We start from the raw sequence: 25,538 nt of genomic DNA on the forward strand, positions 1-25,538 counted from the left end.
TAGGGCGCCCTAGTTACTACTTGCCTTTGCCTTGTTTTCAGTCTCGCAATTGCCATCGCTCTCCTCACCGTCATTGTTATCAAGTCGTGTTTAGTACTGATTATTAAGAGTAGTGTGCGTTTGATTTAGGTTGTACTACTGCATTGAAGGCCTGTGTGTTCATCGTCTTGTTGAGCGCAAAGAGTTAGGAGCCAACGGTATGGCAAACAAACAAGCTGAGATTTATTTTCTCAATAGATATTTCACTTTTCTCTTGTACCATCTTTTTTACACAATGGAGAAATCAATTGTTTGAACAAATCACAACATACTGCATGCAATATTAACAGGACAAGTGCAGACAATATAACCAGAAACGGTTTAACTTGCAGCTATCGTAGAAATGCCACTTGAAAGACATTGTAAGTTGCATGACAAAGTTCACACTATGCTTGTTTCACCAAAACTATTTCATGCAAACAACTCATACACGATCAAGACTCCTTTTTTTCTTCTTTTTTGTATATATTTCATGACACACAAAAAACATCCAATTTGCATGCAACCGCGACTGTTCAACAGAATCATTTCAAAATGCCTAGTTTCAGAGATCTGAAAGCAAACTTGTCTATGGTCTTCACCGGAGACTACAAACAATAGATCATGCTTCTCACGGATCAAAAATCAGCAGCTAGGAAATTTGTTGATAGAGATACCTGAAATAACACACAGCAATGAGCATGAGTTCAGATTTCAGAGAGGGATGACAAATTTGAACCCAAGTAAAACCAGAAAGCTCCAAACTTCACCTTTTCACCAAGTTTGAAAGGAGGAAGGCCTTTGTACGGACATGTGCCACAGCGAAATGCATCACCAAGACCACACTGCGCAATTGCAAAAGGTTATCAAAAGGAAAAGTGGGAAATTTTGAGGGGCTTCAAACAAGTTACGAGAATGTGAACAAATGTTTACATTGCCACATGCTGATTGAGGATTATTTATCTGGTCAGTGGTCAGACCCAGCTTCAGCACTTTTGCTTCTTCCTCTGCCCGACCACAAGTGCAGCTCTTGCAGGCCTTCCTTGTCTTCCCAACTTCACAATCTCCAACTGCATTGGGAAATCAATCATAAGCCAATTTTTGGCAACCCTAGAGTAAAATAAAGACAGCACAAGTATTATAGACAAATATAGCTAACCTTGAGCCAACTGTGGTTTCTTCAAGTCCTCCTCCGATAAAAGATTATCCTCATCAATTAGATCTGAGTCGTCATCAATTTGAATTTTTGGAACTGTTTTCTTTAGGGAGAATGATGAACCCACTGACCAAGATGCCTTTTTTCCTTTGATCTGCATCAAATTGTCAACAACAAAAAAAAAGACAACAGTGAGTGGCAAGTATCCTTTTTACAATCAACAATAAATGATGAAACTCAAACTCAAATACAAGTGCCACAACTCAAGATTCCATTTTATCTTGATCTGCATGTGCATCAATTTGTTAATAACAATGAAGACAAAAGTGAGCATATATAAGCCTTTGAAATCAACAATTATCTACCAAAAATAAATAAAACAATTTTCAGTCACTTCGATATGTTCATTTTTTTTTCATATTATGACCAACACAACCAGTATGCAAGGGTGGATTAGTTGTACCAGGTAGGTAAGAATTAAATACCAGAGCATATTGACATTACAACCACTAAGCAAGGTCTAAATAGTGACACATATATGAACCAAGCGAGTAACAGCAGTAACTGCACAACACTGCTCTCTCTCCTATGGCATGCAATGAATCTGAACTGGTGCAAGTACTGGCCAATACAACCAATATGTACAATTATTAATTTTAAGTAGTCAAGTTAAATATAAAACTATATTTAAGTTATTGCTCCCCGGGACCCCGCATGGCGGGAGCTTCGTGCACCGGGCTGCCCTTTTTAAGTTAAATATAAAACTATATCCGACATCAGATTAATGTAAGTTATTGCTGCTTATCCATTGATAACTACAAAACATGAATGATGAATCCATTGACAAATTACAATCCTTAAGCTCACGAAGGTCATGACAGGTTGCAAAGACTTAAGTGACTCAATAATATGAATATGCTAGGTAAGACATACTCAAGCTATGCTTTGACAGACTAATCAAGTATAGTGTTAGGCCTCCATAAATGAAAACCTTCGGCAGTTCTTAAAATGGCTGTTTCAGGAATATATATCTCTCAGTAATATTAATACGTAACTAATTGCAATTTGTTGTCATTAAACGATTAGTGAGGTTACAATTATGTTACTCTGTTCTTGCCAATACATGGATCCTAACACAGAAAAGAAAGATGCCTCAGGGTATAAGTTGAGTTGAAAATTTGAACTTACACTAAATGATTGAAGCTGTTCATTGGGTAGAAAAGATTTTACTTCCAAAGCTTGTACTTCTAAAAATCCTGCCATCAACAGCTTTCGTTCAATTGTGGAGGTTTGCTGCAACAGAAGCAACAACATAAACATCCACTCTAGCTTTTTAAGATACAAAAGATGCACCATATCCCATCATCTATGAATTCTTACCTTATATTCACTCTGATCATAAAAAGCCTGTACTAAAACAGCTCCACCAGGTTTGAGCACTCTAGAGATCTCCTCGACCCATTTTTCATCAACAAGTTCAGGTGACTCAGAGACTGACACAACCAAATCAAGCGAACCAGACTCCATGGGTAACTTTCCTCCTGCAACCAATCATTGTATCATAATTAATTATCATTGCACGTCGTTACAAGATCACTTAGAATCATGCTGTCTAAATTTAGAACGAGATAGAACAGGTAAAGTGATGAAGAAAAAAGCACATAAAAGTGATGATATAACAAGAATTGGACAATTGCATTGCCGCAAGGAAAGCAGTCAATCCCAAAAAAGAAAGAACGAAAGAAATAGCAACTTACCCAACGAGGCCGCTAGGGTTATGACGAGCACGTCGTCTCGAGCAACCCAACCCAACCCAAGACTCGAATCACTTACAGAATCGAGCACTACGTTGACAGGGATGAAGACATTATCCGTCAGAAGAAGAGCTCGTTTCCTGGTCTCCGACATTTCCTAACCAATAAATTAAAAATAAGAAACAGATCGTGGAAAACTCAATATAAACAGAATAGGAATATTAATAGCAGCAATTCTAACATAAACATATGGAAAAAAACAGAAATTTGTGGAAAACAAATGTATAGAAAAATCCGCCCATTTTGGGGGCAGATCCAGGCAGAACGACGAGGATCAAACAGGACAACGAACCAGCAAGATTGAAACTCGAGTAAAAACCTTCTAAAGGGAGATCAAGGAGGCAGTCTTGGATCCTCGGAAGCGAATTCGAACCCTCGAAAGGCAAAGACCGATCTCCGAAGATGGCGACGGCCGCCGCTTCGCGTTCGCGTGATTTCGATCTGCGACTCGCTTTAATTTCCAGAGCTCTAAATATTCTTTCTTTATTCTTACTTGGACGGCAAGGTGAAACGTCGACGGATCGGACGGCCAGGATGAGAGCGTAATTCAAAACGGGATTCTCGGTTTCGACGAAGGCGGTTACTGCATCGCCGTGCATTCCACGCGGCTGCTTGGTCAACGCATCCAACGGTCCAAAATGAAGTAGGATCGTCATGGGAAAAAAACACCAGGAAAAGCCAATAGCAAATTTGCTTCTTTTTGGGTCAACATACTCCTTTCTTAGGCTCCCTCCCAATAGAATACACAATCATGAGCTACTGGGCCTATCGCACCAGATTTGGTATTTACCTAGTTCAATATATATATATTTTTTGTATTGCACTATGAAAACGTTCAATTCAATGGTGAAAAGGCATTCCATCAAGTAGATGATTCACATAGCTGACAGTTAACATCCACCAAATAGTCTTCGGATTTAAGAAATATTGAAACAATTTAGACAGGAGGTCGCCTTCAGCTTCAGAGTATCAGCCATGGCTGCGCCCTGCACCTGTGAGTTTGAAGTCCATATGCGTGATGAGCAAGTTGGAAGTAGATTTGGTTGATGATGACATGGACACAAGCTTAGACTGAATACCTCTGGAACCACCAGTTTTACCGCCGACTCCACCCCTGCCGCGACCACCACCTTTGCCGCTTGTATCATCTTGGCTGCGACCCATCCCTTTGGCAGATCGCCCAATGCCATCTTCCTTGCCTCCTCGTCCCCTTCCACGACCAACTCCAGGAGGCTTCCTATCTGCAGGAAAACAAAAAAAATCAAAGTCACAGGTGACTTATGCACGGATGCACATGCATAACAAGGTGTAGCAGATGGAATCGAGGTAGCAGAGTGCAGACGACGATAGTGGCAAGAGCTGATACAAAATCCTTCACTATCCGCCTTTTTTAAAAAACATTCTTCCAGGAAATGGTGAGGCCAATGCCACATAGCAACTATTGCGGGTGTTTGCGGTGAGCTTCATGGGCTTCCCAATATAGGCCATCTCTGCACATTGCAAGGTTGCTTATGAACCTTAACCCAGCAGCAGTCAAACTCATGACCTCCATTTAAGGATCTCAAGGGAAACCATGCTCAAATACTACGTAGAGAAGTAGAAAAATTTTGTATTGTTATTGTTTTTTTTCCATAAACTAACCTATCCTTAAATAGATGATAGGGGATTAAACCTATTCAACATACAATTATCTCTTATAACCCCAAAATACTTCTACTCTAACATTGGCAAAACAGATAAGCCAACTAAATGTCAATTTTCTTAATTAGCTATTTAGACAAGCCTAACCTTGTGTTTTTCCCCATACATAATGCAAAGCCTAAAAGCTTGGCTTCATCATTAAAATTATGACATACTTCTCTTATTCATAGAATATGTTGGGGAAAAAATTTACTACTGGTAGCTATGCCAACGTCATCTAATTAGTCTACTTTTGGCATATATTCAGCATGATAATTAAGCAGCATATCTATTTTGAATTTATTAAATACTCTCGTGTAACCAAACAAATTGATAAATCTCAGCTTTCTATATACATTGTGCATAATTAAATATGTGAAACACACAAAATTACCTGTACGACTTTTGGTGGTCTCTTCTTGAACCTTGTCAATCACCTACAACATCAAAGAGATATCATCATTATATGAACAGCAAAGAAACTAATCAAAATCATGGTATTTCTTTTGAGCAACAGGAATTGCTCGAGCTATCTAAATACAGCAGTGTTGATGGAAGATATTAACATTAGCAATAAGAAACAAGGGATCTCATCAAGAGAAAAAAATAAATAAATGAGAACAAAAAGAAAAGAAAAAAATAGAGAGCCATAATTCAGTTAGGGCTATAAATGAACCGAACGTTCGTGAACAAACTTAGTGTTCAACTTGGTCAGAGCTTTTTTATGTTCATTCAATATACACAAGATCAATTAAATAAACAAACTTGAACAATTCGTTTAACTAAACGAACAAGCTTGAACACATATGTGTTCAGCTTAACATTCGTGAGCAACGTTCGTAAACAACGTTTGTAAACAACATTCGTGAAACACGTTCATCAATAAAACTCTTATCAACTTTCTCTCAGTAACTAATCAAATAAGCTTAAAATGTAAAAATTTCAAACAATCAAACAAACTTGAATTGAGAACGAACCAAGCTTAAGCTCATAAAAAAACCAAGCCAAGCTTAAACAATCATTTTAACGGCTTAGTTCATTTTAGGCGCGACTCGGTTCGGCTCGGTTCCTTATCAAACAAGCTTGAACACCACAAAGGTTGGCTCGGCTTGTTTACAACCCTCAAGTAATAAATAACATGGATGGCCATTTTTAATTTTTCATGTGAATTGGTTGTTCCCTTCCCTCTTATACCAGGGAATGGAATGCTAGATAGTTTATACCAAGGAATGCTAGATAGTTTTGTTCATCAAAAACTTAGTTTTGTTCATTTAGCAAGTTAACCTTACTGTGTTGCAAGCATATTGAGCCAACTCTTCTCAATAAACATTAAAGGGTGTAAGATATAAAACTATTATTTCAAAGAAAATAATTCAGATGATTTAAAACTACAAGTTACAAACAAATAAATTATATACGAAATAAAATACAATATAGATAAATTTGAAAAAAAATAGCAGTCTAGGTTTTGTGTCAACTGTCAAGTCAGTAACTCATAATTTTTTAACTTTGGATTTTGTTTGAAACTCTTGTTTAAAGTCAAATTAACATGTTTGCATCACTCTAAAAACCTTAAGAACAAATTAAACCAAATTTAGTCCAATTTCTCAAAACAAGCATGGCATCACTTCATATAAAAGATCATCTTGATGAGGTTGAAATATTCATAAGATGAATCCATAGCTTAAGATTGAACCAAAATGTGAATATATCTAACAGAATGCAAACAACAAAAGATTACAAACTACCAGAATGCTGTCCTCTAGGCCCTATTTCCTAGAAGAGATAGAAACTGATGAAGTACGAAGCAAGGGACAGAAACCGAGAAAAGAGAAATGCTGGAATGATCCATCATGTTATTTCCTTGAAGGAAAAGAAACATATGCATCTTTCTTTTTTGCATCGTTTCCTTCAAGGAATTTAAAGAAGTAGAGAATCATCATTCCATCATTTTAAATTTTGTAAACTTTAAATTATAAAATGATAAAGAGTTTACAACTAAAATAAGTTAATTTTATCTATTTTTTGTAGAGACAAATCAGCAGGATCATGTTTTCGCGATTCAGAAGCAATTTAAGAGAAATATTCTATTCATAACTTAAGAAATTATATGGTACATTAGATTTTTGTTTAAAACATCAAATTTTCAAATCTGAATTTTGTCAATAGCATTTCATGACCTGAGCTGCTGAAAAGGTAGAGATTAAGAAAAATAAATCCAACTCTTCACTTGATATATACCTCATCTGGAACTCGAAGGTACTTGATGGTATTCCCACGAATGTAACACTCAGGCATCCTCCAAAATCGGTCACCATCCTACAACCAGAATCACATCCTATAAGAGACATAAATGAGCCAGTCTATCAAAATTTCCTAAACATACACACACACACACACACACACAAAAAAATGGAAATTTGATGAGGAAAACAGGTTTCACCTTTGACGTACAAATAACCTCACGGAGGTGGATATTCATCCAGGTATCGCAGTTCACCAAGTGCCCATTGTATGTTTCCCCGTTCTTCAACTCCACCAACTATACCCGACCAATATGAAGCAAGCAACTTCAGGCTCAAATCACACGAAAAAAAAAGACAAACAGTACACAAACTGGATTGCCTACCATGGGATGACCTTGAGCGGTCTTCAGAAGCGATAAGGGAAGCTGGAGAAGTATGATTGACACATAAAGGACCAAAAAATTAACTAAAAAGTTCAACAGACACTAAGAAACATCAAGAACTGTACCATATTCGAAGATCAGACGTCCAAATAACGGAAGGCAGCTATCAGATACGTTATGAAAATAGCGATCGCCTGCACCAGAGCAAAAACCTCGAGCTGCGTGGCCCCAAACCCTAACTTGATTCCCAGTCCTCGCCTCGGTGCGGAGGATGATGCTTCCGAGTCTTTTGCACAGCAAACATGATCCGACCCGATAATAATTCAAAAACTTGGCGGATCATTTGTACAAAAGTACCATTTACCTGGACGAGAAAGAATGGGCATTGCAGTACATCCTCTGGCAGGCTATGTGACCGGTTCGCCGGTGAATTTCTGAGTACGTTTTCCTCGCCCTCCTAGTGTCAGATCAACCTGGGAGGAGGATGGAATTTACTATAAATTACGGGCGAGTATATAATATTATGAAAAAAAATAAAAAAAAAAATGTTACCAAAATAATATAATAAATGTTTTAACTAATAATCATATTTAACTGATACTAAAATAAATATTATTTATTGAATAAGAATCATGATTACTGAAGATAAATTAATTTTATGTTTGCTTAATGTCCATTCCGAATAATATCTACACCTTAGTTGGTTCCGGTTGTTACCAGCCAAAACAGGCTTAGCTAGGTCTGTATCACCTTTCACGTGTAGATGGACAACACAGTGATGTATTATAATCATACCAATGAATACTGGTCAACAATTGAACCATTGACAAAGCAGCTGATTTGAAGACCATTATTTGTACAACAGATCTTCCATAACACACAGATTCTGAGAGATAATTAAGAAATACAAAAGAGACCGTATCCATTGAGCTCTACCTAATGAACTTAGCACCTTACAATCTTTGTTGCCTTTCTTCCTTCCGCCAAACCCCAGCATCCATCACCTACTCTTTTGAAAATGGTCGAGAGCCTTGATGCAACTGTTTCTGAGAAACAAACATTAAGTTATCAGTCCTAGTGCAATGGCTTACTACAACTGGGTAGAACATTAACCAGTGGAACGAATAATGGTCATGGTAGTTAAAACTTCCAAAATAGCATCAGAAACATTATCGGTTGCATATTCAAAGTTTTGATGCGTGAAACAGCTATGATAACTTTGTCAAACCTTTGTAACAATTGGTACTGCTCTAGTGAAAGAAAGTAGGCTTGAAACTGTTCGGTGAAATGAAAAACAGATACTTGTATCTTCCTTTGCTACTCACAGCCGCGATACATGTGCCACTTCTGGTATCTCTGATGGCCAGGAAGTACAGGTCTAAGTCGAGGGGAACATGTGCAGTCTAAACAACAACACCCGCTAAGTTGTGACACACAAATACTACATGACCTGGAAAGAGAAGGCTTGCAATCATGGCATGGTACTTCTAATTTTAAAACAAGCCAGGTGGGTCAGAAGGTACTAACAAAAAGAGCCGGTTGCAGTCGAGGTTTGCACAGTTGCGGTGTCGATATTCCAGCAACTTTGATCCACATACATAACACCTGGCAAATGCACTATTTCCATGCACCAGTTCAGGTTTTGCAAAGGCACTGTCATTGGCCCCTGGCTTGTAGATGGAAGGAGGTAAGGACAGGCGTGCATCAAAAACAAAAAGGTTACCCATCCATCCAGCTGAACCTTCACTATTCAAATAATTTGAGACTCCACCACTTAAAGTGTATAAATTTTGAAAACCCTTCTGTCTGCAATATGAAATAAGAAGTCAGATAAATGAGCACACCGATGAGAATAGTCATAACTCAAGAAGGCTGTGTATTTCACATGAGCAGTGTAAGCAAGAACAATATGGTACCTAAGAATTGTGGAATACACATCACATCTTATGCCACCGGTACAATACATCAGTATATCAGTGTTTTCCTTGTCGATTTTAGCTAAAGGATCAGAGGAGGCCACCTGGATGCAGAAGATGCAAAATGAGTTTGAAAAATGGAGAATAGAACTACCAAAGGGATAAAATTGCAGCTGTTTACATAAATTATCAGCATTGTCTTAACTATGTAGTTGTGTATGAAGTTCCAAGTTTTTCCTACAGACCACATCATCACTCTCTAAGCAGGACAGATAAGGAAGGTTTTTATATGGATCTCATGTCTGTGTGTAATATCATCAAACTCTACTATTTTTTCCGTCACTTTTAATGAATATTGTCGACGTGGAGATTAGTAATAGAAAAAATATTAGGGAGTTTCTCATTCATGTTGTGTCTTTGGCTTGGCTTGGGAAGATTGATAGGTGGTCCAAGCGAGAATTGTAATTGTAACACGAAAGTAAATCAATAATATATTTGTGAAGATGAAGATTAAAACAAAAAAGATTTACCCAAAAGCTGCTTTATCCTGGGCAAATGTCCTAACAAGACCCTATTTTTTTTAAAATGCTCTGGCAAGGCTCCCTTTTCAAAACAAAAAACAAAATATACCCCTAGGATAATTTCTCTCCATTTTGTAAAAAAAAAATTGATGCAGGCTAATTTAGAAAAATAGGAGCTTTTTAAGGCATTTGTCCTTTTATCTTTTGAGGCAATAAATCTAATTAAATAAGGTGGCTAACAAATTTTCAGTACAAATATCTACATTAGGTAAGCACACAAAAGAATTGATTGTATGCTTGGTGCTGCCATTAGAAAGCAACTACTGACGTTTGACATGCTTAATGCTATCAGATTAACTGGGGTGTACAAATTAACCAAACAATGACAAAATTGTTTTGTATCTGAAGGTGACTATGCTAACATTTGGTCAGTTCTGGAACTAAATTAAGATAAAATGTATTAGCTAAAAGGCGAACATACCTCTACATTTGAGAGTCCAAAAGATGTGCTTCTAAAACAGTCGACATTAGGTCTTTGTGCTCCTTGGAAATGACCAATATCCCACTCATAGCCTGCATAGATGTGACAAATCCAACTGGCATGAAAAAAAATAAGCAAGCATGCAAAAAGCAAAAAAAGATATGGATCACAAATATATAAACAGCATTCTATGAAATTAAAAAGGGTAAAATGCCATAAATGGTCATACACAATGGAAGGGAAAAGGCAAAATTCTTAAATTACACACCAGGCTGTCTTAATCCCAAACTGTGTTGTTATTGTTTGAACAATGCAGGCATCCATTGCTTTTCATGGATGAGTTCCTCACACAACACTTTCTTTAGGATACTATATTTATTTTTTCCTGAGGCCAAAATTACTTTTGATCGCCTTTTGCTCAAGTGGCAACTGTGTTATCAACTTCACAATAAGAACATCTTCATTCATGGTAGTCTTACTAAGGAAGTCTAATATGGTGAAGCATCATGGATGAAATTTTGACCTAGTGTGCAAGCAAAAAAATGCTTTGCATGAACTGGTGCAATCTTCAGGGGCTTAATTTGAACAAAAAAATAGCTATGCACTTTTTTAGTTTAAAATGACCAAGAGCTTGATAGATCACTAATACCCAATGTTCTAAAAAATTGGCCTAGGCGGCCACCTAAACGCTAGGCACCAGCCTGCCGCACTGAAAACATGCTAATCGGTCAGCCTAGGCAGCCTTCGCAGCCTTGGCACCCCTAGGCGCCGACTAATCGGTCGAATCGTCTAGGTGACGCGAAAATAGTGTAGCGTTTTCATGATTTTTTTTTAGTTTGGGCTTTTAAATTTAAAGTCCAACAACAACAACAACAACCAAGCCTTATCCCATTAGGTGGGGTCGGCTATAAGAATCCTTTTACGCCATTGAGCTCTATCTCCTACTATATCATTAGCTATACTTAAATAAATTTTATCTTGTTTTATTATTGCTAATCAGGTCTTGTTGGTCTTCCTCTTCCTCCTTTGATATGCGTGTTTGTTATACTTTCACATCGCCTAACTGGAGCATTTATTGATTGTCTAAGTACATGTTCGTACCATCTCTCTCGGAATTTCCATTCAATAGATGCAACTCCGACTTTCGCTCTAATGCTCTCATTTCTTATTTTGTCTATTCTCGTATGTTCACACATCCACCTTAAAATCCTCATCTCTGCAACTTTTATCTTCTGCTCATGTGTTCGAATCATAGCCTAACATTCAGCTCTATATAACATAGCAGGTCTAACTGCGATTTTATAGAACTTTCCTTTAAGTTTTAGAGATACTTTACGGTCATATAAAACATTCGACGCTCCCCTTTATTTCAATCATCCTGCTTGTATTCTATATATGACATCTCTATCAATCCCTCCATCGTTTTGTAAAACTGATCCTAAACATTTAAAGCTCTCGGTTCCGGGCAACTCGTCCTCTCCTATCTTAATAATTGTCTCATTACTTCTAATATTGCTAAACTTAAAGTTCATATATTCTATCTTTAATCTACTAAGCCTAAAATCTTTCTCTTCTAGAGTTTCCTGTCAAGATTCTAGTTTAGCATTTACTCCTTCACGTGTTTCATCTACCAAAACAATATTATCTGCAAACAACATACACCACGGTACTGTCTTGAATGTGCGCAATGAGTTCGTCCATAATTAGTGTAAAGAAATAGGGACTTAGAGTTGATCCTTGATCTAACCCTATCTTTATTTAAAATGCTTCAGTTAATTCGCCTGAAGTGTTTACTCTGGTTGTTACATCCTCGTACATATCTTTAATTAGTTCAATATATGTTACACTAACACCTCTCTTTTTTAGAATTCTCCATATAATTTATAATTTATCATAAGCTTTTTCTAAATCAATAAATACCATGTGTAAATCTTATTTTTGCTCCCATATTTTTCAATTAATTGTCTAAAAAGATATATAGCTTCTATTGTCGACCTTCCAAGCATGAATTCAAATTGATTTTCGGTCATTGTAGTCTCCTTCCTTAATCTTTTTTCTATTACTTTTTCCAAAAGTTTCATAGTATGACTCATTAGTTTAATACCCCTATAGTTTGCACAATTTTGTACGTCTCCCTTGTTCTTATATAAGGAAACTAAAGTACTTATCCTCCATTGATCAAGCATTTTTTTCATTTTCAATATCAAATTAAATAATTTTGTAAGTCATTCAATACCTTGTTTCCCTAGACACTTTTATACCTCTATCGGATCATCATCTGGTCCAACGACTTTTCCATTGTACATCCCATTTAAAGTTTGAATTCTACGAACAAAATTAAAATTTCTATGCTCAATTGACCTACTTAAATTATCTGAGTTAAGTTGGTTACCTAAACCAATGTTATCAAAATCGCGAGTGAACTCGTAAAATCGTACAAAATTGTGAGTTTTCTTATGAAAATCGAGTGAAATCGTGATAAAATCGTGTATTAAAGTAAAATCGGATCAAAATCGTAAAATCGGATCAAATCGTAAAATCGCATTTAAACTTGTAAAAACATGATTTTTGAGATAATTTTATCAATTTTGTGTCGTAAATAAAAGGGAACTATTTTGGACAAAATGATATCGTTTTGGGATGATTTTAGATTTGCATTTGTCTATAAATGATTTATATTAATTTATTATCTTGTGTTTTATTTATCTTTAGATTTACGTTTAGACTTGAATTTATGTTTATGTTGTATTTTCATGATGAGTATTTGGTTGTTTAAAAGTTTAAATATGAGTAGTTTATGATTATATGAGTTAAAATGCTCTATATGTAGATTTATCTTATAATTTGGATTAAAATATTTAATGATCAATTAAATAGAATATATCAGGTTTCTTTTAAAATTGATTTAAAGTATGATTTAAAATCTTACGATTTTACAATTCGATTTTACGATCCGATTTTATGACTGCTCTAACGATTTTACATAAACTCTCGATTTTGACAACACTGACCTAAATATTCATTAAAAAATTGATGAAAATATCTCTTCCATCGCTCTTTTATTTCTCCATCATTACTAACACCCTATTACATTCATCTTTAATATATTTTATTTGGATAAGATCTTTTATTTTCATTTCTCTCACTTTAGCTATTCTATAAATGTCTCTTTCACCTTCTTTTGCATCTAATTTTTAATATAATCGTTCAAAAGTTTCATTCTTTGCTTCACTCACTACTTTCTTAGCTTCTTTCTTGGCTATTATATATTTCTTAAATTATCCTCGTTCTTACAAACATAGAATTTCTTATAAGCTATTCGTTTTTCCTTCACTTTTTCTTGTACTTTCTCATTCCACCACCAAGATTCCTTACTTAGTGGTGCATGTCCCTTTGACTCACTGAGTACACTCTTAGCTACTATTTTCAATTTTGATATCATCTTATCTCATGTTATATTAGAGTATCATATATTTCACCTAATGCTTATACTTCTACCTTCTCCTTAAATATATTTTGTTTCCCATCCTTTAATTTCCATCACTTAATTCTAGGAGTTATATATATTTTCTTTCTATTGATACTATGTTGCGTATATTCAACACTACTAACCTATACTGGGTAGTTGAGCTTTCTCTAGGGATGACTTTAGAATCTTTATAAATCTTTCTATCCTTCTTCCTAGCCATAAGAAAGTTAATTTGCAATTTATTATTCCCACTTTTGAACGTGACTAAGTATTTGTCTCTTTTCTTAAAAAATGTATTTGCTAATATAAGGTCATATACTATCGTAAAATCTAATATAATTTTCCCTTCCTCATTTCTCGTTCCAAACTCATAATTCCATGTACCCCCTTATATTCCTCATTTTTCACTCCGACATGCTCATTTAGATCACCTCCTATTAAAATCATTCATTTGGTAGAATATTTTGTAATATTTCATCTAAGTCGTCTCAAAATCTTGATTTTGTAGCTTCATCTAATCCTACTTGCGGTGCATATGCACTAATTATGTTCATAGTTTCTTTCACTACTATTATCTTAAAGGCTATAATTCTATCCCCTTTTCTAACTACTCCTACAACTTCATCCTTTAACGAACTATCTACAATAATACTCACTCCATTTCTTGCTTTACTCTCTCGTACCATAACTTAAAACCTGAGTTCTCTATCATCTTTGCCTTCTCGCCTACCCATTTTGTTTCTTGTATACATAAAATACTAATTTTTATCCTAAACATCGTATCTACTACCTCGGGTTCCTATGTTTCATGTTCCAAATCTTAGATTATTAGTTTTCCTATCATATGTGTTCTTATCTAACCAATGGTGTGAGAACTTTTGACTATTTAACACTACACCTAAGTTCTCATGGAGATGTAGCAATCCTTGCTGATACGTTACAGTCGGACTCTGTAATGCGAACTTTTGCATATTTAGCACTACACCCGAATTCTAGAGATGTAGCGGTCATTTGCATATTTAACACTACACCCGAGTTCTAGAGATGTAGCGGTCATTGCCGAGACATTACAGTTGGACCCTACAACGCATTCCTTCCGGGAAATAACTTAGCATTAGCACAATAGTTGAATGGATCCATTCATTGAATGCTTGTCATAGTTTTAACGTTGGCTGACAACCTAACGCAACCCTCCTCCTTTATTCAGGCTTAGGACCGACTATGATCAGTCGTCATGGGCGGAGTTTTATAAGCCCTAAATTTAAAGTCCAATTAAAAAAACTGAAATGCAACCTTTTTTTAATTAGGCTTAAGTTTTATAAGCCCTAAACTTTGGTTCAATAAGAAAATTGATTTGTTGGCTTCCCCAAGAGGCAAGCACCAAACTTCATCTTCATCGTACTGAGTAACCAGAGCTGAAGAAATCAGAGCGAATGAAGAAGCCCACATTTTGGAGAAATCATAGAGTTAAAGGCTGTAGAAATCGATTTGAAGAAAAATTTGTTGTCTGATCTTTCCTCAACTAAGTGACTTGGAAGGGATTCAATTGAAGATTGATCAAAGCCTCATCCTTTGGAAATGTCATTTCATCATACACTCGCAATATTCATTGAAGTTGAAAGGTAATTTGTTTTAATTTTGATACTTGCAAATTGAAAGATAATTTATTTTAATTTTGATTTTTCTTCACTCGATTTCTACGTGAGTCTGCCATTTATGTTTTTTTTCTTAATGAAAAGAAAATATGTTTTTGCTAAAGCATCTTGTTCTGTTATTTTTTTTAGCTAATAATATTAGAGCTTGAGACAAAAATAAATTTCAAAGTGATTTATGAATTCAATTGAAGTTTTGAAGTTGGAGCAATGGCTTTTTACTTGTTAAATACCAAAGGTTCAATAAAATTGTGAGAAAAATGGTAAATAAGATGAATCAGATGATTAAATCACATAGCTTCCAAAGTTGCTGATTTTATTCTTAAATCTCTTTTTGAGTTATTACAATTAACTGATAAAGTGATTAACAATAGGTAACAATGTCACGACCTCCATCTTCGATGACATATATCACTCAGCCCGAATATGAGATTCTTAGAAGAAAGTCAACTGACATCAGATGAAAATTTGAGATTTTGAATAATCCTAAGAACCCGGACAAAATTAAATGCAAGTTGTGTGAGAAAATAATGTAAGGTGGGGTTTATAAGATCAAGGAACACATTGAAAATATATCTGGAAATGTATCTAGTTGTCAAAAAAGCATCTCAAGAAGATTTCAATAAGTGCAAACAAGTTATTTTAGGCGGAAGAAACAGAAGGAAAAACAAAAGAATGGAAGAAGAGAGTCGTAGAGCAGAGGTGAATGTTCTTCTAGATGAATAAGAAGGTAATGAAATCAAAGGGATAGATGGATTTAAAAAACCTCTTCCACTTGGCCCCATGGAAAGATATGCATCGATGATTTCTCCACAAAATGTAAGTTCAAGTGGGAGTAAAGTGTTTCGCCAAACAAATATAAATGAGGCTCTCTGAACTCAACAAGTTCGACAATATATTTGGAGATGTGTTTATAAAAATGAACTCTCATTCAATGTTGTTGATAATGATAGCTTCAAGTAACTAATGTTGGTAATGGGTCAATTTGGACTAGGATTTAAGCCTCCAACTCAATATCAACTTAGGGAGCCACTTTTGAAAGCCGAAGTCGAAAGAACAAAGCAATTGTGAAGAAACATGAAAAAGAATGGGTAAAGAATGGGTGCTCAATCATGACAGATGCATGGAGTGATAGAAAAAAAAGAAGCATCCTAAATTTGTGTGTTAATTGCAAGGAGGGTACTACATTTTTAGAGTTTAAGGAGTCTTCAGACAAGACACATGCAACTGAACTTATTTTTAAGTATGTTGACAAATGTGTTGAACAAATAAGATATTAGAATATTGTTCAGATTGTAATTGACAATGCCTCCAACAATATGGCTGCAATTAAATTGATGAGAGAAAAATGGTCTAGGATCTTTTGAAGTTTTTGTACAACTCACACTGTTAATCTCATGCTTGAAAGTATAGACAAGCTTCCATGATATAAAAAGGTTATTGAACAAACCAAGTCTTTTACCATTTTCATTTATACTCACCGTAGAAGGGAAGCCTTGAAGCAACGGTAAAGTTGTTGTTTTGTGACTAAAAGGTCATGGGTTCGAATCTTGGAAACAGCCTCTTGCAAAAAGCAGGGTAAGGCTGCGTACAATGGATCCTTCCCCGGGACTCCGCATAGCGGGAGCTTCGTGCACGGGCTACCCTTTTTTATTTATGCTCACCATAAGACTTTGTCATTAATGAGAAGTTCATGAAGAAGAGAGACATAGTCCGGCCAAGAGTTACCAGGTTTGCATCAAATTTCCTCACATTGCAAAGTTTGACTGAAAAAAAAAATCTAGTTTAAGGGTCATGTTTACAAGTGATATGTAGGAGAAATATAAATGGTTAAAACAAACAAAGGAAAATTAGCTTACTCTACTGTAATGAGCATGAGTTTTTGGAATGGTGTGACACTTTGTTTGAAAATATTTTTGGTAAGAGTTTTTTGATTGGTAGATGGAGATAGAAAGTCATCCATGAGGTTTCTATATGGGGAGTTTCTTCAAGCAAAAGAAGATATCAAGATGACTCTGAACAACATGGAATCAAATAATCAACCTATCATAATGATTATTGAGTAAAAAATGAATGATAGACTTGATACATCATTGCATACCACTGTCTTTTTGATGAATCCCTAGTTTTACTATAAAGATAGTTCTATTGCTCTTTATGAGAAGGTCGGGACGTGGATTTTTGAATACATGGAAATTTTGCATGCCGATGAATTTGATCTACAAGATGCAATTATTAACAAGGAATATGCAAAATATAAAGACAAGACTGGGTTATTTGGGAAAGCATGTGAAAAAAATGATGATACATTTGATTCATATGCATGGTGGAGTACCTACGGTGCTCACACACCCAACTTGCTAAGAGTGGCTTTGAGGATACTTTCATTAACTATAAGTTCACCTGGGTGTGAAAGAAATTAGAGTGCATTTGAAGAAGTAAGCTTAAACTTTAAGTTTAATTAAAGTACTAATTTTTAAAGTTTATATTCATCTTACTAACTACGATATTTACTTTCTCTTTTTTTTTAAAGATTCATACAAAGAAAAGAAATAGGTTGGATGTCAACAAGTTGAACAATCTAGTATTTGTCCAATTTAATGCTAGATTGTTGAACAAAAAAAAAAGAGAGAAAAAAAGGAATGGTGATGTCCTTGCAAAAGATGCTTCAAATGCACAAGGTTGGATTGTGGATGGTGGTAAAGATGATGAAGTTGAACCAGGTTATGGGATCACTTGGCAAATTCAACTGGAGCAAATGAAAATCTACAACCAGAAGAAGCTCTAGAGTGAGAGAACTTCACGAGGATGATTTTACATCTGAAGAAGAGGAGGGTCATAATGATGATATTGAATTTGTGTTCGATGAAAAATAAGTTGTTGAAAATTATGGAAAAGTAGAATAAATTTGAGATATTTTATTAGTTGTGTAATTTTGAACTCATTTTAAATTTGATATTATTGTGTTGAAGTTATATAATGTGATTTATTATGTAATTTATGTTGATACCATAGAATCCGTCTAACGACGCCTAGTCCTCGCCTAGGCGGCCTAGGCGCTAGGCACTAGTGTGGTACCCGACTAGTGCCTAGTAAATTTTAGAACCTTGCTAATACCTCACCTTTTAGTAGAAGATGCCCAAATACTTATTGTCTAGGTAGGCAACATCATCATGATTCCATCAGGATCACATGACCGAGGAGTACCTCTATTAGCATTCTTGGGCTAAAGATATTACATATGTCATACTTTTTTTTGGCATGAAGGTTTCTTAGTGGAGGCATTTAAAACTCTCAAAGGAAGTATGTAGTTGATACGCTTGAAGCGGCTTATGTGTCAGAGATCAAATAGCAAAGACTCCATGAGATTCTGAAGTACAAAAGGCCGATAGAGAAATTGAATTAACAAAGAATTATACTGCATGACATCTCATTTATAGTTAGTATGATTATCATAATCATTATTATGAGGCAACCTTGAAGATTCTATAATACCATAAGAATGCTCCTGAGCAAGATCTTTTGTCTCAAGCTATTATTAGAGTAGGTGTCCTGCAAAGCCAACGGTTGGCTAGGGCTTTATTGACTCTTGTAAATAAGCAACTTTATTTAATATAATTCAATTCAGTTTGACATTTATTTTATCTTTATACCCATGCTAGATGCATAGATAAAGTCCTTGAATATACTATAGTGAGATATTGTAGTACATATAATGGTCATCAGGAAATACATCAATATTTACCGTATATTCTAAATTTATTTCTAGTCAATTGAGTCGTCTAATAAACAAGGATAAAAGACCGTTTGAGCTAGAGACTAGCATCTGTGATGTAATGTACCATGTTTCATTGGTAAGGACATAGAGATGTTTAAACATACAGATCATATGATGAGTTCATCGAACATCCCTCACACAGACTTTCCAAGTGGTTATCATTTATCGAGTGGATAAGTCTTTGGTTGTGGTTGTACACTAGTAGTCCTTATGACCTGGAATAACACTAAGACTCTATATGCTGGGGCTATACTTTGACTCGTTTACCGATTCTATTAGAGTCATCAGGCGGTGAGATTGAGTGCAGTAATGAAACATATATGAGTCAGTGTATTGTAGCTAGAGATTCACCACACACCTACAGGTATGAATATCCTATGCAATATATTATTTTATAGTATATGAAGTCTCTGATCAGAGCTGTAAGATGTACTTTAGGAAAGGAATTTCCTAGTTACACATACGATATCACTATAAGATATATCACATGGTTGTCGAATCAATATACAATCCTCGATGTACCAATGGTTGTAGATTCGATCGGGATATATGAGATGAAGGGACTGGATTGTACATTAATCATAATCGACTAGTTCTTGTAGCCACTATTCAGTGATATTTAGGGAATCATAGGGTGGTGCTGCTAAACGCTCTTACCATGATTCATTGGGTGTTAATCAGAATTAGTTTTGACATCCTATAATTAAGGAGTTGATCATAAGATGAGACTATTAAGGGTATGCCCGAATAAAGGACAAGAATAGTCCTGAATCACAAAGAGTTGTGAACCCACGGCTAGCTGTATCCCTGAACCATTGAGAGTCACACAAATATTGGTTTCTCTATTTTCCGTTGAGAAAGTTAAATTCAAGTAGTTGAATTTGACGAATAAAGTTTGATGTAATCAAATAGAGTATTGACAAATAAAGTTTGATATGATCTAATGTTAGAGTGATTTCCAATGAATAGAAAAAAGAAGAGTGGAAGAGTTCCACATAAATTCTATAAATTAGATTTATATTATTGTAATAGTGAACAAGTGAGTTTGTTGCATCAACGATATTGGATCGTTGATATGATTACAAGAGACTCACATTATTGGGTTCTAGAAAGGTTCTAAAAACACAATAGACAAAGATAGAAGAGACAATGGGCTTTGAAAGTTCAAGTCTAAGAGAAAATGCAATCACATTAAGTTTTGCATCACGAGGAGGAAATATATTATGAAAATAAAAGGGGGCTTGGATGATCAACGTATCATGAAATAAATTTGAAAAAAAAAAAGGGAAAAAGGGATTTCATTTTCAATGTGACATGAGATGAAAAGAAAAGAAAAAATTAATTTTGTTTTTTTTCCTTATCCTCCACCTTCCCACCACGTTTTTTTTTTATTTGGAGATGATGGAAGCCATTAACCCCACTTCCACCACTTCATCCATTTTGAAGAGTTGTGCTGCCAACGTTTTTTTTCTCCTTGGATAATTTGGGAAAAACTTCTTCTTTCCTTTTGCTTGAGAAAAAGATATGGCAGCAACACATTTTCTTGTTTTTGCTGAATTCGGACAAGTCTTGCTTCCTCTCCTTGGAGTTTCAGTAGCCACATCCTCTCTTCTCCTTGAGAGTTTCGGCAGCCCCTTCCAAAGAAAGAAGGTAGAGATATTCTCTCTTCCATTGAAAATTCTCATCTCCTTATTGTTGCTTCTCCTCTTCAAGAAGCATTGTTGCCACCCATCTTCTTGTAGAATTTTGGAAGACATAGCCCCTGTTGAGGGCTATTAGACAACCCTTTGTGAAGGGGCAATTGGGTAGCCCCTTCTTCATCTTCGAGGAAGACGTTTCAACTATCTAAACGAAAAACGACACTTGATCTCTAGTGTGATCAGGTGTTGGAAAGAGGACTTCGATCGTGAACCGCATTAGACGAAGAAAGTACGAGCTCGTGACAATCAACGAAGAGTTATTTCGTTACAACCGGAATAGTTGGAGTCATCCCCAAACATAGGTTGTTTGGAAAGTATGTTTATGCTTGTAATATGATTCATATGTATATTGATGCATATGCTAATAGTTTTATTTAGATTATACTTAAATGATCTAATATATTTATTTTAAATAGTTTAGCATGTCTAAATAAAATGATTAAATTAGCATTATATGAATTAATCATACGATAGTTTATCTTTGTTATGCTTATAGGATCTTACTTCAACAGTTAGATTGTAATACATGCTTAGATAAAGATCATACTTATGTTTGTTTAAAAATCCATACGAACACTCTTTTGATTTAATTGTTAAATCATAAAAAAAAATTTAAAATTCCGCTGCACATAGAAGTGTAGAAACACAATATCTGAATTTCGAATTTGGTACCAACAAAGGCAGATTGACATTGATTAGGCAAGTTCTTTAATAGATAAATGTTCTGCACCATACTACAATAGTTTTCTACAAGGTAATCTAATTTCCAGAAGAGGAGCCTTGGCGCAACGGTAAAGTTGTTGCTTTGTGACCAAAAGGTCACGGGTTCGAATCCTGGAAACAATCTCTAGCAAAAAGCAGGATAAGGCTACGTACAATGGATCCTTCCCCGGGACCCCGCATAACAGGAGCCTCGTGCACCGGACTGCCCTTTTAAGCTAATCTAATTTCCTAGAAGAACAAGAACCGAGTGTAGATAAAATTGACTCCAGTAACATGTGAGATCATTTGGATCAAAGTCATTAAATAATTGATAAGCAAGTTAGGACATACATCCAATAAAGTTTATAAAATTGTATTACGATAATCAATCCACCACACAAATAATCTTGAATCCAATTTTCATGAGAACCAGAACATATTGAAATTGATATCACCTCCATAGATAGAAGGTATAATCCAATAAAACTCTCACTCGTTTTTTGACTTCAATGATAAATTGGTAGTTTTCTAATCAAATCATCAAAGAATCCTAGAATCAAATATATTTGTAGCAAGTTGAATTTCCACAATACACTTGAATTAGGTTAAGGGTGAGGATTATGGACCAAGGTAACTAATTGTAAATATCATATAGTATAGAGTGTAATGCATCAAGTTTTAAAATAAATATATATACACAAGTAGAGGGGACTATATAAGGTAAGCAAACCTTATAATTTTCACCATTACTCTAAACAATTCCTATGATGCTAAAAGCAATTCAAAGCTTCTCAAAACATTACGTGTTTGATAAGTGGATGTAGATTATTTGTTGATGCCGTACTCAACTGTTTATACCAACTTTAAATAGTTCAGAGCATCATATCTTACAACTCAGTTTTGTGCAGAGACGACATCCTACTTTATCTGAGACACAAGTTATGTAATTGGAATGTTTCAAGTGTGCACAACAATGAATAAGAGTTACCATTTCTCACATCCAGAAGTAGGTGTTTCCTAACAGATCCCTGGCTATCCGCTTTGCTTGTTGATATGCCAAAGTCATCCATAGCTTGCAGTCTTTCCCTCCACTCAGATGGAGTCAATGGGTGAGCTCTCATAGCATCATCTACTAGAGGAAGATGGGCAGTGCCACCTTCCATCTAAAGAAATATTAGATATTTAGGGGTGAAAGGTTAGAATATAAATAAGTTGAATATTACAGCTTACTACAAGTTGCTTGGAAAAAAGTGGAACTTCTAAAAGATATTGCAGAAATCTAGAAGAAAATTTTTTTCATTAGGAGATAAACTGCATTATGAAGTTGAATTTTTTGTTACAAGATCAAGACCCAAGAGAGAGAGGAAAAAATTTCAAATTAAATTAATGGGGTAATCAAATTTCCAATAGATTACAAAATAATCACAGAGCATTTTTATTAATAAATAAGAAAATTTAAATATCAGAGCCACCTTACAGATTAAGAGCACTGTGTGCCAAAGCAAATGAAAAGACAAATCTAGAGGAAAAAAGTCGCTTGCCTGTACAAGTGATGGTTTGTATCGCAATTTCAATCGAGGGAAAGCATGGCCATCACAAGCTGGTGAAACTTGGACCAATAGATTAGAAAATCTATGATCTTTCTTCACCCAATCTGTGTATGCCAGAACATCTCCATTTGGACCACTATACTGCAAAAATAGTATGTCAATGATCCAACAAAAGCTTAAGATGAGTAAAAAGTCAAAGAGTCAGCTTCAAAACGATTCAAATTGCTATGGAATGTAAAACATTTTGCATGCAAGCAAATCATGCGTTGTTGTCTTTGTTGCATTCACAAATCAAAGCAAAGCACTTTCTTTGTTTTTAAGAATGCTTCAGCAAACCAAACTGAAAAATCTAGTTCATCAGATTTTTATTCAGTTTTAGATTAATAAATAGGGGAAATTTATATTCCAGGTTGAGACCATGGTAAAGCAGTAAGAAATTTGACTGGATGTTCTCTGAGCAAGTGTCATATATCTGTCAATCAGGTATGTAGTAGTTGCATTCTTCTGCATTGATGTAACGAAAACAAATTTTATCACTTTCCCAACCCCATGAACTAAGTTTCTGACCAGTCAGTGCCATGGAGACATTCATCAAAGCCGTGGACATTTGAGTGCAGATCGGCCCATTATAAATAAAATGTTTTCTGATCAATTTACTTTTTTTTTACTACATTCCCTTGTCTACTTTCAGAAAATGTAAGGTGACACTGGAAGAATTCCATGAACAATAATCTAAGATATGAGGTTTCCTCTCAATTGCATGCGTGTAGACTATTTAATTTCGTTTCTGCCACGAACAATAATTAGATATGAGGTTTACTCTCAATTACATGTTTATACCTATGTACTTGTGTAATAGGCAGCTCACAAGAGAATAATAACATTAACAGACATTTATCAATCATTAAAACTGATTAGAAGAGCATGCAAAACATAGAAGTTGAGGGAAACCACAGATGCTCTAGATTTACATCGTTCTTATATGAAAAAAGAAAATATATGTAAAAGGTACCTGCGCATTAATTCCTTGCTCATTGATGTAAATGCGACCGTGAATATCCCATTCCTGGTACCATAAAGGCGATGCCACCGGGTATTTAGCATTCTCTCTATATTATAATAAACGATTGGCTATTCATTGTGTAGGATTAGTGTATTCTAATACAGACTATAAAAACATATCAAGGAAATGTTTAGAGACCTGGAGGAAATCGAGGTGCTTAGCAACCACGGCCTCGGGATCTTCGATGGTGACGAACTTATAGAAATTGGCAACCACGAAATCTTCCTCCGGGAAGATCGACTTTCTAGCTCTTGATTCGGGATTTTTATCGGCGCAGCGGCGGGAGCCAGCGAGCCCGGTGCTTCTTAACGCCGCTCGAATGGGAGAGAAAGGTCGGAGCAGGAAGGGGGGAAAAGAGGGGAAGCGACATGCGAGGGGAAGCCGGCGGAGGCAGAGGGCGGAGCGCGAGAGGGACGTGGACGCGGCGCTTCCGCTGAAGCATGCCGTCGCCATCCCTCGAGCTGCGTTATCTGCAACGGCCAATTGCTAAAACGTCTTCCTTATCTGCAACGGCGGAGCGCGAGAGGGACATCGACCTCAAGAACTTTGCCGTTGCCACATTTGCTAGACGCCTAGACCATGGGGAAAAAAACGTCTTCCTTATCTAGCAGTCAAAAATGAAAAAAAATCTTTTCCGGTATTTTATTTTGGCAATTTACCAAAAGCGGGTGGTTTTATGTTTTTTTTTTCCATTTCAGTACTTGTTTTGGAATTGTCGAAGTCTTATTGAGTTCATTTCCCATTTATCCTCCTTCCTCCTTTATTATTGTTCATTTTAAAATTAATATCACAACATCATGTTTCCCTCGTTCTCCTCCCACTCTACCTCCTCGGCTTTCTAGTCTTGAGAATTGCGCCTGTCATGGAAGATCATATCAAGTTCCATGACTAAAAGATCCAGATGGGCTCCTATATTGATGAGGATAATTGGAAATTCTCATAGGAGCACGACTCTAACGATAGAGTCATCGTGCTCAACTACTTCATATTAAATTCGGACAAGGAATACTGTAAAAAAATCTCCTTTGATGGAAATAGCCACGATGAGGAGATGATTGAGGCGGCAGCGATAGATGATTCGAAAACCCCTAATTGGGTTGACTCGGACACGAAGGGGAAGGATGCCGGTTTTCCAAAACGAGTATTGATTCGAATGGATGTGGGTTCGATGAGCCGAAGGAGAAAAGATTACATCTTGGTAGCTAAAAGAACAAGCTTGGTGGTGCTAGAGTGCCGGAAATTGTCGTAAAGAAACATGAAGATAAAGAGGGTGAAGTAGTAGTGAGTACCATGAAAATGGAAATTGAGAAATCCGAGGAAGAAGGGTGTAAAGAACATGGGGAGATTTACATTGGCTTGCAAAATGATTTGGTTAATGGACGAGAGAAGAAAGTGATGGTTTGGTAAAA

At 35.8% G+C, this 25,538-nt stretch overlaps 3 protein-coding genes across 5 annotated transcripts; all 3 read right to left on the reverse strand.

Annotated features, from left to right (window-relative positions):
- Positions 1–290: 290 nt before the first annotated feature.
- Positions 291–3,465, reverse strand: LOC121984793 (anamorsin homolog). Of its 2 annotated transcripts, none has more exons than XM_042537925.1 (8): positions 3,308–3,465; positions 2,932–3,085; positions 2,555–2,715; positions 2,363–2,467; positions 1,178–1,328; positions 952–1,088; positions 789–863; positions 291–695 (listed from the first exon to the last, which is right to left on the reverse strand). In XM_042537925.1, the coding sequence occupies exons 2-8, from the start codon at positions 3,080–3,082 to the stop codon at positions 657–659; spliced, it is 819 nt and encodes a 272-aa protein (XP_042393859.1). In that variant the 5' UTR covers positions 3,083–3,085; positions 3,308–3,465; the 3' UTR covers positions 291–656. The 2 variants fall into 2 exon arrangements, with proteins under 2 accessions (XP_042393859.1, XP_042393860.1); XM_042537926.1 differs by having other exon boundaries at positions 3,281–3,438.
- Positions 3,466–3,827: 362 nt separating this feature from the next.
- On the reverse strand, positions 3,828–7,564 carry LOC121984794 (probable U6 snRNA-associated Sm-like protein LSm4). The gene is made up of 7 exons (XM_042537927.1): positions 7,423–7,564; positions 7,298–7,339; positions 7,112–7,210; positions 6,910–6,987; positions 5,063–5,105; positions 4,068–4,229; positions 3,828–3,980 (listed from the first exon to the last, which is right to left on the reverse strand). Exons 1-7 carry the CDS (start codon positions 7,423–7,425, stop codon positions 3,958–3,960), a joined length of 450 nt encoding a protein of 149 aa, XP_042393861.1. The 5' UTR covers positions 7,426–7,564; the 3' UTR covers positions 3,828–3,957.
- A 497-nt stretch (positions 7,565–8,061) lies between these two features.
- LOC121984792 (rhodanese-like domain-containing protein 8, chloroplastic) lies at positions 8,062–24,715 on the reverse strand. Of its 2 annotated transcripts, XR_006112998.1 has the most exons (9): positions 24,268–24,715; positions 24,079–24,132; positions 23,058–23,207; positions 22,505–22,679; positions 10,216–10,307; positions 9,214–9,317; positions 8,825–9,103; positions 8,526–8,747; positions 8,062–8,343 (listed from the first exon to the last, which is right to left on the reverse strand). XR_006112998.1 is itself a non-coding variant. In XM_042537923.1 (8 exons), the coding sequence occupies exons 1-8, from the start codon at positions 24,580–24,582 to the stop codon at positions 8,615–8,617; spliced, it is 1,302 nt and encodes a 433-aa protein (XP_042393857.1). In that variant the 5' UTR covers positions 24,583–24,715; the 3' UTR covers positions 8,062–8,614. The 2 variants fall into 2 exon arrangements, 1 of the variants encoding a protein (XP_042393857.1); XM_042537923.1 differs by having other exon boundaries at positions 8,062–8,747.
- Between the last annotated feature and the right edge of the window lie 823 nt (positions 24,716–25,538).

Source organism: Zingiber officinale, chromosome 5B (assembly GCF_018446385.1).
Source record: "Zingiber officinale cultivar Zhangliang chromosome 5B, Zo_v1.1, whole genome shotgun sequence".
In the NCBI taxonomy this organism is placed as follows: domain Eukaryota; kingdom Viridiplantae; phylum Streptophyta; class Magnoliopsida; order Zingiberales; family Zingiberaceae; genus Zingiber; species Zingiber officinale.

Bases quoted from the DNA above. Each gene is read 5' to 3' on its own strand.
- LOC121984792 (XM_042537923.1), bottom strand. From the start codon at position 24,582: ATGGCGACGGCATGCTTCAGCGGAAGCGCCGCGTCCACGTCCCTCTCG. The intron at 23,208-24,078 runs GTACCTTTTACA...CTATTTTTGCAG, and splicing joins AGCAAGGAATTAATGCGCAG to TATAGTGGTCCAAATGGAGA. The intron at 9,104-9,213 runs GTACCATATTGT...TTCATATTGCAG, and splicing joins GTGTATTCCACAATTCTTAG to ACAGAAGGGTTTTCAAAATT.
- LOC121984794 (XM_042537927.1), bottom strand. The intron at 4,230-5,062 runs GTAATTTTGTGT...GTTTTCCTGCAG, and splicing joins GACCACCAAAAGTCGTACAG to ATAGGAAGCCTCCTGGAGTT. The intron at 3,981-4,067 runs GTATTCAGTCTA...TCAAACTCACAG, and splicing joins TAAAACTGGTGGTTCCAGAG to GTGCAGGGCGCAGCCATGGC.
- LOC121984793 (XM_042537925.1), bottom strand. From the start codon at position 3,082: ATGTCGGAGACCAGGAAACGAGCTCTTCTTCTGACGGATAATGTCTTC. The intron at 1,329-2,362 runs GTAAGTTCAAAT...AATTTGATGCAG, and splicing joins AACAGCTTCAATCATTTAGT to ATCAAAGGAAAAAAGGCATC. The intron at 696-788 runs GTGAAGTTTGGA...GTGTTATTTCAG, and splicing joins CTTTCAAACTTGGTGAAAAG to GTATCTCTATCAACAAATTT.